General features: G+C 40.2%; 1 protein-coding gene across 4 annotated transcripts in view; it reads right to left on the bottom strand.

Moving 5' to 3' along the window:
- Positions 1-9172: 9172 nt before the first annotated feature.
- Positions 9173-16123, bottom strand: part of PHIP (pleckstrin homology domain interacting protein) — a 119320-nt gene continuing 112369 nt past the window's right edge. For 3 of the 4 annotated variants that reach the window (XM_056343973.1, XM_056343975.1, XM_056343976.1), the window contains one exon: positions 9173-15682. In XM_056343973.1, the coding sequence (XP_056199948.1) occupies positions 15039-15682 (644 nt within the window). In that variant the 3' untranslated portion in view covers positions 9173-15038. The remainder of the gene's footprint in view (positions 15683-16123) is intronic. The other variant, XM_056343974.1, reaches the window with a different exon arrangement.

The following is a 16123-nucleotide window of genomic DNA, read 5'->3' as shown; positions in this document are numbered from 1 at the left end:
CAGCCTCACAGCTTACCTCTAGCCACCCAGCTGGTATTTCAGAGAGCGCTTACGAGTGGTCCCTGGGTCTGGTTTTGTCCCAGATGGATGAAGGTGTAGCTGAAACAACAGGCCCCTGCGTAGTTTTGAGAGCAGAGCCCTCCCTCTGGGCCTGTGGCTGCCCACCTGTTGCACCAGGGTCGAAGCCTGTCAGTGAGTCTCCTCTTTGCCAGGGATTTCTTTGGTGTAAATTCAAGGGCAATCAGATTTGTTGATGACACCCAAGCCGGAGCGGGAGCAGGCAGGAGAGGCTCGAACTGCAAACGACCCAGAGACGTTAAAGCAATAGCAACGTTACAGGCAACAAGAGAAACTCAGCAGCAGCAAGACGTTGAGTCCTACTGAGCAACAGGAGATGTTCTAGCGTCTCTTCTCAATTATCAAGCACATCTCTGTAAAGGGCAGTACCATGGGGGAAAAAAAAGGGGAAATGTTACTCAACAAGGTATGGTTCAATAGCGTTGCTTATTTTTCATTGTTTTTTTTCAGTAACATGTCAATAGTTACACTTTTCAAATGGAAAACTTCAGAAAATACTTTCTCCTGTAGGCACAAGCCAAAAGCAAAAATGGCTCAGAAATAATTTGAAAAATGCAGGAACTACAGCATGTGATGATACAGACTGAATACCTCCTGCTTTCTGCTGTGGATAAAATCAACAACATACAGGACAAATAGCGGCCCACTATGCAATATTATTAGCCAGCTAACAAGTCATTATGTCTCTTCTTCATTGACAAAGCCTGTAGTGATAGACAAGGGGTAAACTAAAAGAGGGTAGATTTAGTCTACATATAAGGAAAACATTATTTTTTTTTTGCGATGGGGGTGGTGAAGCACTGGAACAGGTTGCCCAGGCAGGTGATAGATGCCCCATCCCTGGAAATGTTCAATTCAGGTTGGACGGGGCTCTGAGCAACCTGATCTAGTTGAAGATGTCCCGGCTCATTGCAGGGGGGGTTGGACTAGACAACCTGTAAAGGTCCAAAGGTCCCTTCCAACCCAAACCATCGTATTATTCTGTAGTCAAGGAAAATCATGTAGCATCTCCTACACTTGTGTCAGACAGCAGAGGAGTGGAGTGGTGTTGGCTTTTAAGCCGAGCACGTTGGCTGGAATACTTTGACTTGTTGCTTGAGAGCTGTCTCGAGCAGTGGTTTTGAGCCCGGGGCCCATGAAAAGCAAGCATATCAGGAGTTTACATGCAGCATCCTGGGGCACGCAGGGAGACAAGGATAATCCATTTTTCTAGTGCATAAAGTACTTTGAAATCCTGTGCCTTGGCTAGGCAGAAGCTAAAGAAAAAACATCAGGATCTGGCACTACTGCTTTCCCTTCTCCATTGCTTGTGTTGCCACTTGATGTTCTTCCTTTCTCCTGTCATCTCAGGGTCTCCCCGGTGCCCTTTTTGCCCTGGGGACTGACTGACTTTGTCAATTTTAAGGCTGTACAAAGTTGATGAGGGGTTGGCAAAAATTACAGTAGCGATTTCAAGACAGCACTGGTGGAAAATAAATCATGTGGGAACTAAGCAGCCAGGCTTGAGGTTTTGTTTGTTTGTTGAAGGATTTAAACCTGTGCAACATGTCAGGTATGCCCAGTTGAAAATTCACATAACTACTGACCTAGACAAGAAATACAAATTTAATCTAAGAAAAAGATATTTTTAAAACTTAACTAATCAAGTTGTTTCTCTATAGATAAAATATAGTAGAAATATAGTAGGAATAGCTTTAGTTGGTAATTTAACTGTTATTCTTCAACCCAATTAAAATTTCATTATAGGGGGAACATAACAGGTTGTGTTTTCTGAAGGTGTTTAGGAATAGCCTGTCACAAAGGCCTCACAAACCATGGCCACGTCAATCCAAGAGAAGGTGCCTGTTTATCCCCTACCTTGCCACTGCGATAACAGAAGAATAACTTTAGGACCTAAATAGGAAAAATGGAAAGAATTTATTTTTTCTAGGAGCCCCACTTCCCTTCCAGCCCAGACAGCATCAAAAGGCAAAGCAACTTTGAATAATAGAAATGAAAGACAGAGGGACAGAAAAGCACTTGGTGTCTGGAGAGCCTTCCTTCAAGTAAGTGCTTGGTGCCCAGACTGTAGTGAACAAAGTTTCTAGCATTTAAATGGGCTAGCTAGGTCTGAAGGTAACAACTCCTTGAGGAAGAAGCAATAGAGGGGTTGAGGTGGTACTTTGGCCGTTACTTGAATAGAGAGAATTTCCTGCAAGACAGCATATTCCTACCTGGTGGTAGAAAGGTTATCTGTGCAGTGGGAAAGTCTCTCCATACATTCATTACATGAAAAAAGTTTAAAGTTATCAGTGAGCTGGTGAGGAAGTTCCTCAAAAAGGAGCATTTGCAATTACTTTGCACGTCTATCTGGCTCACATTCGAATTCTCTGCAGTCACCTTCTGGGCAATGAGGGCCTGTCCAGCAGGGAAGGAGCAAGGCTCCCACTATACATATGCTTATCGACTTTTTCCCTTAAGGAACAGGCACATCACCTCATGTCATGGGCTGAACTGTGAAAAAACACCTGTGACCTGACAGCGTCAGTGGGGTGTCAGGTGGTTGGAAAGCAACGTAAATCCACACACTTTTCTGGGAATGTTACATGAAGTGGTGCTGAACTAGGTTTTTCTCTCTCAAGTCTTTATCTGTTCTGGGCAATGGTATGTTAAGATTGCTAAAGTCAACCTTTTTATTGTCCTGGACTAAATATGTAACTTCTCAAAAATTAGAAAACTTTTTCTTACCTTCCCCCCCCGCCTCCCCCATCATGGGGACAAAACACATCCTGTACCATCATAAAGATCAGATGCTGTTTTGCAGGATTCTTGTGCAGAGAAAGACTGAGGAAAACAAAATTAGAATAATTTGCTGAAATAGAAACCAATCAAGTTAAAAAAAAAAATGGCAAACCAAAACCCACCAAACCCAAACTTGTGACTCAGTGACAGCAATTCCAGCCTTACCGTTCTGGAGGCACCAGAAGCCAAGCCAGTATTGCATTTACCGTCCCTCCAGTCTCGCTTCTCTGCTGCCTGCAGTTCACAGTTGCAATTCCTGGCCAAGTTTTACAGGTTAGGCACGATACCAATTGAGCAGCAAAACAGTTTTTATGAAGACAGAGCTACAGCTTTTCTGGTGGAAGATCAAGTTCCAAAAACAGGAAGAGATATTTAAAGTATGCATTCCACACAGGCTTAGCCCCAGTAGAACAACAGTTGTCTAAAAATGCTCCAGCTGCAGCACGTAGGGAAGCTAAATCAGGGCGGATGGACAGAGCCGTGGCTGCAGCTGGAGATGAGCCTTTAGGCTTGGCTGCTGTCTCACCTTGAGTGCCTCCGTTCAGCTCTACTTCATGTAATTTTTCACCCATAAGAAGACACAAGCCAGGTAGTAAAGGAGCAGAGGCTTAAGGATGCTCTTTGCATTAGTAGAATTGAAATCACATGTGCCAGAAATGTCTGGGTAATGTAATTGCTAGCGGGCCTGGCACTCAGCTGTGTCCCAAGATGTTGGCAGTTTGCTGGATTGTCATTACAGCGACACAAAGCGCAAGCTTAATGTGCTTACTCTTCACCTTTTCTTCAGCCAGCCCCGTCCCTACATCTGCCGCTTTCCCTTTTTTGTCCCGCTAGCTGGTAGGGCTGGTCTGAAGCGCTTGCCCACTGACCTGAGTTGCAACCATTCTGAGATGCAGTCAATGCTGTGATTTGGTCATCTGTCAACCTTAAGATAAAAATATTCCTGCATCCTGTCTTGCCTCTTTCTTCCTCACCTCTAGGGTTTGCATCTCAAAAAATGGTTAGCTCAGATTTAAAACTCAGATATAACGTTAAGCCACGCTGAGACACTTGGATTTCTGTGGTGCCTAAGTGGGTATGAGGAATTAAGACCACTTAGAAAAATGAGCGTCAGCACCAGAGAGCTTTCAGACTGGAGCTGGATCTCTGTTAGCTTAAGGTATGCGAAGTAAGGAACCTTTCTAGATGCCTTGTGGTCCACAGCAATTTCCTATTTGCCCCACACAGCCCAGCACAAGGAGAACGGATTCTTTGCGGCCACCGTGGCTGCTTTTGCATCTCACCAGCCCCGGCTGCAGTGGAGGGACCTAACCACTCACTCCTTTGGGTGAAACCTTGGGAGCCACATAAATAGCTGGTCTCAAGGTGCGACTCAAGCAACTTACTACTGAACATTAAGACATCTTCCAGAAATACAAAGTAAATCAAATGGCAAGATGCTTCTGTTACAAAGCAGGTTGCTCCCCATGTGCTTGAGCGGAGGTTTGTGGTTCAAGACCCAGACAGGAACCAACCCTGTGTGCTCTGCTGTGACAGAGCAGGTGGGCAGAGGAAAGGCTGAGATCCTCCTCATTCACTGGAGAAGCACGAGGCCTTGGTACTGGTCTGACTAAACGGATCTTCACGGTCTGATTTGCACTGGGATTCTCGACAGGATCGCAGTGGTTTCCCTTTTTACCAGGCAGCGGTTACTGCAGCGGGAGCGCTCCCCAACTCTCATGCCACAGCCGGGCCGCCATGCAGCCAGTCACGCAAGAGCCCCAGGCAGGGCAAGCCCGGGCCACGAGGCAGCCCGAACGCAACCCTGTGGTTAGTGCAGCCTGCTGGGGGGGAGAGACCTCTTCCCAAACCACTTCTGTTTCATCCTGGAGAAGCCAACACAAAATGTGTGAAGAAGTTTTGAGCACCAGCTTCACCTGCCACTAACTGGTAACTGAGACAAACACCTCTGAGGGCTGCAGTGGTTAAATATTAAATGTCTCACATTTTCCCAAGGAAAGCACGTTCTTAAAAATTCAAGGTGGAGAAGCCTGTGCAGTACAGTCTGGATAAGATCTTCCCAAAGATAAATGCCGGATGTTTTTCAAGCCCAGGGTTTTCACTGTCGCTCTGTCCCTGAAGAACTCTGGAGTTCTGTGCTGCTGAATTTCATGCAAGTTTAACCAGACACACTTGCATATCACAGCACATACCAGCCCCAGAGACTTTGTACAGACTCTTCTCTCCCCCAGAAGAGAGGCACACACAACACACCCGCTCTGCAAGGTCAGGAAGGCGTCGGCGGTCAGAACTGCTTCTGGCTTGAGCAGGCTCAAGCTGAGCTCAGTGCTCCACAGAAGACCGCAAAAGTGGGGCTGCGAGTGCCCTAAAAAGCGAGGGCAGCTTCAGTCTTTGCTAAAGCAGGTTGTGTCAGTGGTGTAAGAAACTCGTACAAAAATGACTTTGCCCCATTGCCTAATGACATTTTGGGTCCCAGAGTCCTGGACTTGGATGGGACCAGCTGCAACACTGCTGTACTGTGATCTCTTTAAGGAAGGAAAAGTCCTTTAAAGGTCTTTTAGTTCCTAAAGGTTTTGATGTATTAGAGTACCAGAGAAGAGAAAAGAAAAATCAGAAGTTTTCCTGATGTGTAAAGGGACCCTCAGGCCAACTGCTCACGAAGCAGATGGGTTTTGGATGACAGATGACAGCTAGGGGTAGAACGACAGATGTCAAGAGCTACCATCCGTTCGGGGTGCTTGGAGTTGGGGGCAGATCCCAAGTTTAGGAAACTATTTATTAAATAGATGCAGAAATTTTCTTGCATGCGAAGAGTCACATGTTTTCCACCATTCTTTTTTTCCATGCAGAAACAAGAACTTCCAGACGTGCAAAAGATCCAAATTTCTCTTCCTTGGTAAGACAGGCGTATTTTCACAGAGCTGTGAAACGGGGATTACCAAGCTGTAGAGAACTAGGAAAACTGGTTTCTGTCCTTTAAAAATTCTAAAGAGCCTCTTTTATGAAGATGGATTTCTCCATAGACCTGAAAGAATCAAATCACATGCACAGAGGGAAACTGGAATTCTCAACAGGTCTGTGAAACCTGAATAAGGGAAACGTTACTCAGCGCACTGTGTTTCTGCCATGAGTCTTCCCTGACAGTAACAGTTGCCGAAGGAGGAGAGAGGAGGCTTAACAGGGAGTCAAGGGCACCAAGACAAGTGCAAAATTAAGGTCCAAAGCTCACAAGAAGTTTTGTAAGAATCTAAGTTTTGTAAAAAGGCTAGTGACAATGCTACGCAGACTGAAGCATTTTCTTGGGACACTTACAAAGCCAGAGAATTACAACTTGATAAATTAGCGTGTAAGAAAAAAAACCAAAACACCACCCTGTCCGAAAGACAATTTCAGGTGATCTACCTTTCTTAAGACAAAGCTTCTATGACTTTTCTAATCACTTTTCTAAATAATTAAACCTCTTATTTCCCTTATAACTTTATCAGAAGAGGTTAGTATTAACACACATTTTACAACCTCAAACCCTTAACAACCACTTAAACAGAACAAAAGTTCTGAATTCTAGATTTTTAATCCTTCCCAAAGTACTTGTACTTGTTCAGATTAACCGATGTCAGTGAAAGACGGCAACAGTAGAGTGCACGTACACTCAACTTTTCGTGTTGAGATTCTAGTTGGGTAAAAAATACGCAGTGTATTGAAAGGTGCTGGCATGATCACTGAAGTGTGACTCTTAAGTAATTTTGTTCTGTGAACGTTCTCAAGTTAAAACCTTGGTGAATGGGAAGGTTTTGACAGCTGTGTTCCATTTCTGAGCAGTTCACAGAAGCTTACACCGCACTCCTTAATAATAAAGAGAATTCAAATTTTGAATCAGGGTGCTTGAATATGAAAAAAATAACCCCACTAGACTTCTCCTCTGTAGAATGTAAATAAAGTAATTCTTTCTAGTGTTTTAGCCATATTCTAACTAGTTTTGCATTTTAAGTTACAGTCTTTACTATTTTGAATATCCTTGTTCAAAGTAAAATTCAGAGACCTGCGACAAAGCACAAGTTAAGTTAATGTTAACTTCACTTGTTAACTTGTTAACTTGATAAGGCTGGCAGGCCCTTGAATATTAACATTCAGTTTGAACTCCTGCCTTCAGGAATACGCCTCTGCAGAAATTCCGTGCTGAACGATTACTTGCCCTTGCACTTGTTTCCTCTTTCTCCTGTGTTTGTGGTTTGTCTGGTTTTGGTTTTCCCCCCACCGATGTGCCTACAAGCTAAAGTCAAGTGAGAGGCAGAGGGGACCAAGTTTAGGTAAAAACTGTCCATTTCTGAGGCAAGACAAGGAAGCACAAAGGAAGTCTGCATGGCTGATACCAGATTGGAAACAGCATTCCTGAATTCTCTGCCCTCTCCTCCTTTCAGGACACACAGATAACTTCAGTGGGCGAGAGAGGATTTGTAAATCCTCACTACACTCCTATAAGAGAGTCAGTTAAGCCTGTTGTGAATATTATCTAACACAAGATTTCTGTGAGCTAGAAAAACCATCTGACATTTTGGGCTTTGAGTTTCCTGCCCACATTAGTAAAACCCTCAAAAATTCTATTTTGCATACCAATTTTGCATACAAAACCTCACTTATCATTGTTTAAACTCCAGTCACCTTCTATGTTGCTTTGCTTGTGTTAGTTCTCTGGCACTTGCTTTATTTTTCACATGTACTTCAAACAGAAACAGTGATTAATTTTTAAAGCCATTACAGTTTGCTCAAGTCTTTGGGAAAAACGACAAATGCTCTTTTGCAAAGCTCACATCGACTACCAGAGCAGGAAAGAACACAGGTTTTGGTACAAGAACTTTTCATTTTGAAAACAAAATGGCCACCTTCAGCCGTCATACATAATTTCCTTCATTTAACGAGCACTATGAACTAACAGGAGTAAATGGTATTAACAAGGTAACGAAGCAGTAGTCCTGGCACAGTCAGCATCTGCCAGACACCAACATTTCACAGCATCTGTCAATCCCAAGCAGTTCCTACTCAAAGTACAATAACCCCAGTAGGCCTCAAAAAGGCACCTGTCACACGAGTGAGAACCGCCATACAACGGCACTTTAAGGATCCTGTACAAAGTTCCACAGAAAAAGATCTTTTCAAAACAAAAGCGATCATGAACTGCTTAAGACTATTCACAGTAACAAAAATAAAACCCCGGACCTGGGGTGGCTCGTTTTTGGAAGAGCGCACCATTACTGCTAGAGTACTGTAATACTGAAGATGCATGTGCAAACAGAACTACCACCTCTAGTACTACGCAGAAACAGGGAAGGAAACGCGTTGCATTTCGAGTATTTTAGAATTATTTCTCTCCAAGCAAACACGCCGATTACTAGAACTCACACAGATACTCTTGACACAACGGATTTTTCCTCGTATGCCAAAACAAGTCTTGCTTTTGCCAGACTCCGTAGGGGACATGTCTGGAAAGCTACTGGGAACTCAATTTGTTCTGCTATGACCGTTTCCCGATCCCACTACTCAGCAGCACACATACCTGCATCTGTGAGGTGAGTTAAGGGTTTCTTCTCTCTCTCCCCTGTGATTTCAGGTAAGGTGCGTAAGGAGGAAAAGATCATCTGATAAAGCAAGTAACACATGAAATTAAACAGGATCGACACGGTGCAGTATTTGAAACAGCAAACACTTCTTTTGTTTTCTATCTATTGAGCAGAAACACGTAGATATAAGCAAACCAAACGCACACCACTGGGAAAACACATCCCGTCACTGCCTTTTCTGTGCATCACCCATTCAGGGCAACCAGAGTGCAGACCTGTACCGCTACATGCAGGGAGGCGGGGGGCTTCGCTCGGCTTAGCTGCTTTTAGCTTCTGCTAGAGTTGTTGGGAAGCAGAGATTTCCACGTAAACTGGACGTAGCTCTGGTCCAAACAGCTGTCACCTGAACAGGGGTGGCTCCTTGGAGGATGAGGAGCACCCTGCTGCACAGGTGACAGTGAGCCAAGAGGACTGGCAACGTGGCGTCTTCAGTGCCACATGCCAGTGCCTTTACACTGCCTCCAGAACTGCGGGTTTCTGTGAAAAACCCTACAAAATAGCAGATTTTGAGCTCTATCAAGCTGTGATATCAAGCTTGTAGTTTCGCCTGTTCCCTCGTAATACACTATATACCATACTACCACGTAAAGCTATACCATATTCCACGAGGAATCAAAATGAGCCGATTTTAGGCTGTTTCGAAGAACGCATTAGCACTTGTCCCATAAACCGGTACATTACTAGATAGAAACACACACTGTTGGACAGCTTAGAAAAACATGTTTTCTATTTATTTAAAAATAAGTTTGTAGTTACTACATTGCAGTGACAGTAATTCTTACACATACATTCTAGTTTGTATAAAAGGATTCAAAGTATTATGCATCAAAACTAACATAGAAAGTGTCCACATAACAGTAAAGAAATTTCCAATCCATATGTACAAAAAGAAAGGGCACTGTTATCCTGGTGAGATACTTCAGGTTATAACATGATAATCTAGATTTCTGGAAGGAAAAAAACCTTGATAAAGCTAAAGAATTATAGTTTTCAAAACTGTTACTCATTACATACAACAGATTCGTGTTTTACATAATTCTGTACAAAATAAGCGTAATTTTAAATCTGAAAATGTGTCAGTTTCAAAATTAACCTTTCTAGGTCATTTCCTTGAAGTTGAGCTCCGTTCTATACATATTTAAACATTATGACAGAATTTAATTCACACAAGATCATTATCCAGTTGTCCACCACACTTCTGCAGTTTCAGTATGGTCCAAAAATGTAACTTCTGTACGGTCTCCGTGTATTAGCAAACCAACACACACAGCTGTAAGCACAGAGCAGGACACGTACGTCATACAGGCATGTGTACACGATAGGTACTCCAGATTTCTTTCTACTCCTAATTTGTACGACCTCATTCTTGGTTCTTTCAGGGTAGAAATTCATAGTATAGTACTACCTTCCCTCCCTAAAATATATTGTTTGCATTATTTGAAGTTAATTTCCTGATGTATTTATCTGCATTAAAAGGATCCAAATGACTACTTGCCTCACTACCTACCGCCTAAAAGCTAAATTTATTCACCTTTATTTTATTGCAGCATATAAGGTTTCTCTATAGATGCCTCGAGGCTGTTATAACCTTGGGAAAAGGAGAGGAAAAAAAAAGCAGCTAATAATTTTTTTTCTGCCATTTAAGATGTCTTTTAATCTAGTCTTTCTGGTGTGTTTCCTCCTCTAACACACCGTAAAAATGACACAGTGAATTCCCACATTAAAATTAGCAAAAATGCAAGTGCACCTAGAGATTAGCTCTAGTTTAAAAGCTACCTGTTATTTCCTCCAGACACAGCAGAAAGTGTACAAGCCGTATTCCCGATTCAAAACCAGGAAACTCTGTAAGCTGTCAATACCAGATTTGTTATTGGAAACACATTGTCAAGCCTTGGCCAATTTTATGAAATTTAATACACTTTCCTCTGCATATGAACAAGGATGTATATACAGCAATTTACAGCGGAAAACTAACAGCCCTTTTATCGGTTGAATACCTAGGTCCCCTTGGAAACCAATCTGTTACAAGTACTGCAGGGATAAAAGAAAATATATAATAATTTTACACAGTTAATTTGTCTTCATTAGGTAGTAAACAGAAAATGAGCTTTTGCTGTTTCTAAGGTGACTCTACCATCTGTATCACAGCACATCTGTAGCACTGTTCCAGTTGTATTTCACTTCTTGTTAAACACTCAGCTCTTAAACAACAACAAACCAACCCACACCCACCCCCCTCAAAAAAAAAACCCAAAACCCCAAACCTTTGAAAAAACACTGTGGATAAAATATACTACTTCAGAGTAAGGTAAGGACTTGGGACACAGTGTAACTATTGTGGTATGGCTGTATCTTGATTGACCAACAATATGTTAAAATTATCTCAGCAAGATCTGCATGCTTCAAATCAAATGCGAACGCTGATGAAAGCGAGCTTAGGAACTTCTAACCTCCCATCTACTACGAAGTGCAGGGTGAAAGGGTCCCGTCCAGTTAAGCCTATTGCTTTTATAGAACCAGCCAACCATTTAACGTGTGCCTAAATTCAAATTACACGCTAAAGCATTTACTTGTAGTCCTTGATCCGACAAATGTGAGCAAAAAGATTTAACAATGTGGTGTAAAAATTGTAACAAGCTTGAAGTTACTGAATGGACAGACTATTTTTTGTTTTACGTAGTCGTTTTTTTGGTAAGACAAAAGCCTCTGGGCACAGAATCAGAACTGGTCCTTGAAAAAATATTTGTACAGCAATACAGTAAGTTGTCTCTATACTACAATTTATTTTTTTATAGATATTAATATTATCCTACGTGCTGCATCAGGGTCCTTTATCAATTAAGAGTTTTACAAATATTAAGCCATAGTAATATTTAACTCAACCAACTCAATCTTACAAGTCTATCAACAGACTGGTCACATGTACAAACCGGACACTGTACAAATAAACATATGTAAATCTATATCACAGCAGTCAAATCACTGGAGGAAGACATTTTTCCGTAAAGTTGTATCACTGGTCATTGCCGAGTGACAAAGAGCTCTAGTTCAATATTGACAATAATGAACACTACAGTGGTAAAATTGAAGTTCAGTTCCCAGGGAACACACTAACAACAGAAACAAAGCGGTTAGAGCGTTGTTAAGTATGTAGGCACAGGTACAATGATTTCCGTCAAACATTTAGAGCACACTGGTATCACAGAAACAGAACTTATTTCCTCATCGGCAGTTAGGGAACACACTGCTATTAAGATACCACTCAGCGGTATATACCAATTTTAACGTTTCCCAGTATAGAGTAGAAATACCAGAACCATATCCTCATATCCACGTCAAATAGAAATGAAGTTAATGACTTAAACTGTGTTAATTGCTGCCAGGTCTGTAAGATCGTTTGCGTGTATGTGACTATGAACCTATGTTATTTACAATGCAAATGTGAAACAAGCACATGAGATTTTGATACTCCATTTTCTGAACCAGTTGTTAGGTATTTGCGATGGCATTATAAAACATGCATGTAACTACAGTTCTTAAATTATTTCAGAACACTGACCAATAGTTTATTGCTCACATTAAAAAACTTAAGACTTTGTAATCAAAAGCTCCTTTTCTGTGTTGATACAGTATATTACAACAACCTCTAATAACACCTTTTTCCCCGACCAAAATGCACAGTCTGATGGTGACTAAAGTCTCATAAATAAAGTTTGCAACCTAGTGAAATTAAATTATAAAAATATAACTTTTAAATAAATCTGGTATTCATTTCTAATAATTTTCTAGCGTTGCTTCTATAAAAAAATTTGACCCAAATTATCCACTATTTATTTTAAAAGGAAAAACATTGATGTGTCTAATACGAATTAAAAAATTACTGGCTAAAGTCACCGATATTACTGGGTGGGAAGCAGTACCCATGTTCTGCAAGTAAGGCCTTCTATTCTCATAAAATTAAGATGTACAATTTTCTACTTACTGTTAAGGGAACACATATTATTTCAGGCTCCGAAACTTACATACAAGGTATTTTTGATATATAAATATATACACAAACATGCCATATAAAACATTATTACAAATGGAGTAAATACAGAAGTTCAATTTTAGATATAATCTATTTCATATATTACAATGCAGATAACATCAGGAAATTACACATTTTCAAATGATTGCCTTCATCAGTGAGACTTGACAAAATTAACAAGTAGAATCAATTAGCTGTGAATTGTGAAGCTGCATTGCAACTGCACAACCATAGCTTGTTATCTTATCTCATGTTTAGTGACACTGTTTTAACTGAATGATAAAGAAGTATTTGTTAGAAAAAAATAAATATATCAACAAATGAAATGCAAACTAATCCCTGCTCCCCAAATTCATATCCATAACAATTCAAAGAGGATCTGGAAAACATTTTCATCATTTTTTGTAGCAAAATGCATAATGAAAACTAGGTATGGTGGATACTAATTTGCTCTCCACAGTAGCATATTTTTATTCCCCTTGGTGCCAAATACCAACGTTCTGTGTTCAAAAATTTAAGCTTTTTTTGGTAACAGAAAATAGAAGTGTGAAGAATCAGACTTCAAATAAGTATACAGAATCTGTGCAAATTTAAGGTCTTAATTCTGTATGCCCTCCCTTCCAGATATTGCAGATGATGTTTGTAAAAAAAAAAAAAAAAAAAAAATCAAACACAAAACCAAAAAACAAACAAACACCACCCCACCCCACCCCAGAGTTATTATTAACTAAGGGTGTACAGATTTGAGGTTTCATTTCAGGTTTATTTTTTCAACTAAGTTAGATCACACACACACACACACACACACAAAACCAAACCAAAAAAAAACCCCCCAAAAAAAAACCCAAACCCACAGAACTTTCACACTATCCAAACCTGCAAAATAATGTAAACCCAGAAAATTTTGGTTACATTTTTGTACCATACCAGATCTCAGAAAATATGACTACTTCCGTATTTTTTTCCTTAAAACTGGACAATACTTTTTTTTAAGTGATAGAAAATGGTATTAAAGTTTGTTTGCAAAGGTATAAAATAACTAAATGTACCATAAACAAATAAATAACTGCTTTTCTTTTCCAGAGCAGTACATATAACAATACATTCCCCTAAGTCATATAGTTATCATTTACAATAGACAACTTAATTTTACTAAGGATGCAAGAAATAATAGAATACAAGGCACAATCATTAAATGGAATTTTTCTTTAGGGTGTATATTGACTTATGTCAGCGTGATATACCATAAAAAGTGCAGAAAAACACAATGTGCAATGAGACCACTGTATAAAACATGATTGCATAAAAAGTGATTTGGCCTTTTAACCTTAATAATTGAAAATAACCAATCTTCCCCTTAAAATTAAACTATAAAGTATGACATTTTAAAATTTATTTTCAATTCTAGTGCTATCTAAAAAATCCTGAAAAAAATTTATACCTGGGTAATATTTTATATGTATGTGTTTATGTATATACTAATATATACACATACACTCTTCTTTGTAGGTCATTTTAGCCTCTTAAGCATGTCTAAAGTTGTAGAAACAACAATCAATCTGGATCAGAAAGTAAACATCATCATTCCATACCTGTCCTGTAATTTCCTTGAATCCTTTAACCAATTATACATTTTGTCTAAAACATCTCTGTCAAAGGACCCCACCAGTGCATTATTTTCTACCAAAAGTACCAAAAAGGATACATTTCAGAACAATGTTAACAACTTACTATTTAAAACAATACACAGCTTTTATCACTGCAAATGGTATGCTGTACTGACACTCAAAAAGAAAAAAAGGCTTTCCACTGCACTGATTCTCAGTCTTTGGCACAATAAACAGAGATTTAGTGATTGATACAAGAATCAAGGTCTGAAAAATTAGACATTAGTCAAACTTTTTCCAATGTGGATATATATATATATTTTGTTTACATTTTTGCTATGTTTGGCAGAACTTGGATAAACCAACAGCCTGTGCTAGGCTCCTTTTGCAGTTGAATGTTCCATCACAACTGAAATTAAGCGTTTTGAGATTTAAGTTTGGTATTTCTGTATTTAACAGAAATGTAAGTGAATTACTGCCACTGTTTGCCAAAATCTGCCTTCCTAGGCAAGTTGACTTTACAATCAAAGTGTACCTTGCTTGGTCAAAAATAAGACTTCCGTTTTCAGTTTGTGGCATTAAAAGTTCTATCACCTTTTTTTTAATTGTGTAGAGATACTACGCGCTACTAAAACAGAGTAGTTCTCAACTCTGTACGTCAGTCAGAAATTGCTTCAATTACTCTCAACTGTGAACAAAATGACTGTTGAAATGCATAACCTATTTGGAGGGCAATAAATAGCAAAAGTTTAAAATATATATTTCTTTCAAAGAATGTTCTTTCAGTTTATTTTTTGCTAGATTTTTCTCCCCAAATCAGAACATGTTCTTCTAACCCATAATAGCAGCAGGGAAGCAGAAGTCTGTTCTGCTGTTCCTTAACTGTACCTGCTTCATAGCATTCTGAAGTAAAACCCTTGGTAAAAATCACCAACCGATTAAATTAGCTTTTGCTTTTTCAGTCAACTTTCGGACTCTGCCTCGGCTAGATGTTCCAAAAGTTAAGGAGGTGTCTTCGAACAATAGCTGCCGTTGCTCTTCCTCAGAGTCATCTTCATTGTAAAAGGCTGTCCTCCTACCCTGGTTTCTAGTTCTCATGTGAGGCTCAGAATCTTTAAGCTCTTCAGAGCCCTCCTCCATAGGCTCATCTATCTTTTTCCTCCTGCTTCTCGTTTGCATTTTTACATTTGCAGGAACTAAGAGGTCCGAGCCTGGCTGATGGGTCTTTATCTTCCTTTTTGGCTTTCTACCCCCACGGCCTTTTTTTTGTAACAAGTCTTCCTTCATATTATTTTCAGAAAGAGAATTGCATGCGGTAGAAGCAGAGGCTTCTTCTGGTATATCCCTTGCAGTCTGGATTGTATTCTGCTCTGCAACCTTTTGCTGTTCAACAATTTGTAGCTTTTTTGGTTTTCGGCCTCTTTTCTTGTGCACCACTTCACAGCTACTGTTAGTCGTCTCCACCTTCGGTTTCCGTCCGGGACCTCTTTTAACCGGAGGTTTCAAAGGCTGTCCTCCATGTCCGTTTACCTGGACGCTTCCTGATGCCAAAGCGTTATTCTTGCAATCTGCTGTAAAGAAATGAGAATAGATACCACGTAACAGATTTGCATTTACATTAATTTTCACACTGCCTTAATAAAACTCTCACTAAAATATCTGAACGGATTCACAGTGATTGCCAACCTGTCAAAATCTAAGAAGCCCAAAGTAGAGCTCAAAAAGCTTCATTCCAGTGTGCAATAAGGACTAACTTCTAGTTGAGTTTAGCTCAAGGTAGCTTGAAGGGGGGTTGGGGGGGTGGGAGAAAAAAGAAAAAAAAAAAAAGAAGAGGAGGCAGGGGAAAAGAAAGAAGAGAGGGAAAAAGGGAAGAGCTCAAGTGTTTTTATTCACTTATATGCCACCAGTGGACAAAACCTCCCATTTGGTAGCAGCAGCAGCAAAAAGTTGCTCAAGAAGCACTGCTGCAAGGATCAGGAATGCTTCACAGCAGGTCTTCTCTGGAGAAATCA

The sequence above is a fragment of the Falco biarmicus genome, chromosome 6, assembly GCF_023638135.1.
Source record: "Falco biarmicus isolate bFalBia1 chromosome 6, bFalBia1.pri, whole genome shotgun sequence".
Classification (NCBI taxonomy): domain Eukaryota; kingdom Metazoa; phylum Chordata; class Aves; order Falconiformes; family Falconidae; genus Falco; species Falco biarmicus.
This window is presented reverse-complemented; position numbering and strand designations above follow the sequence as displayed.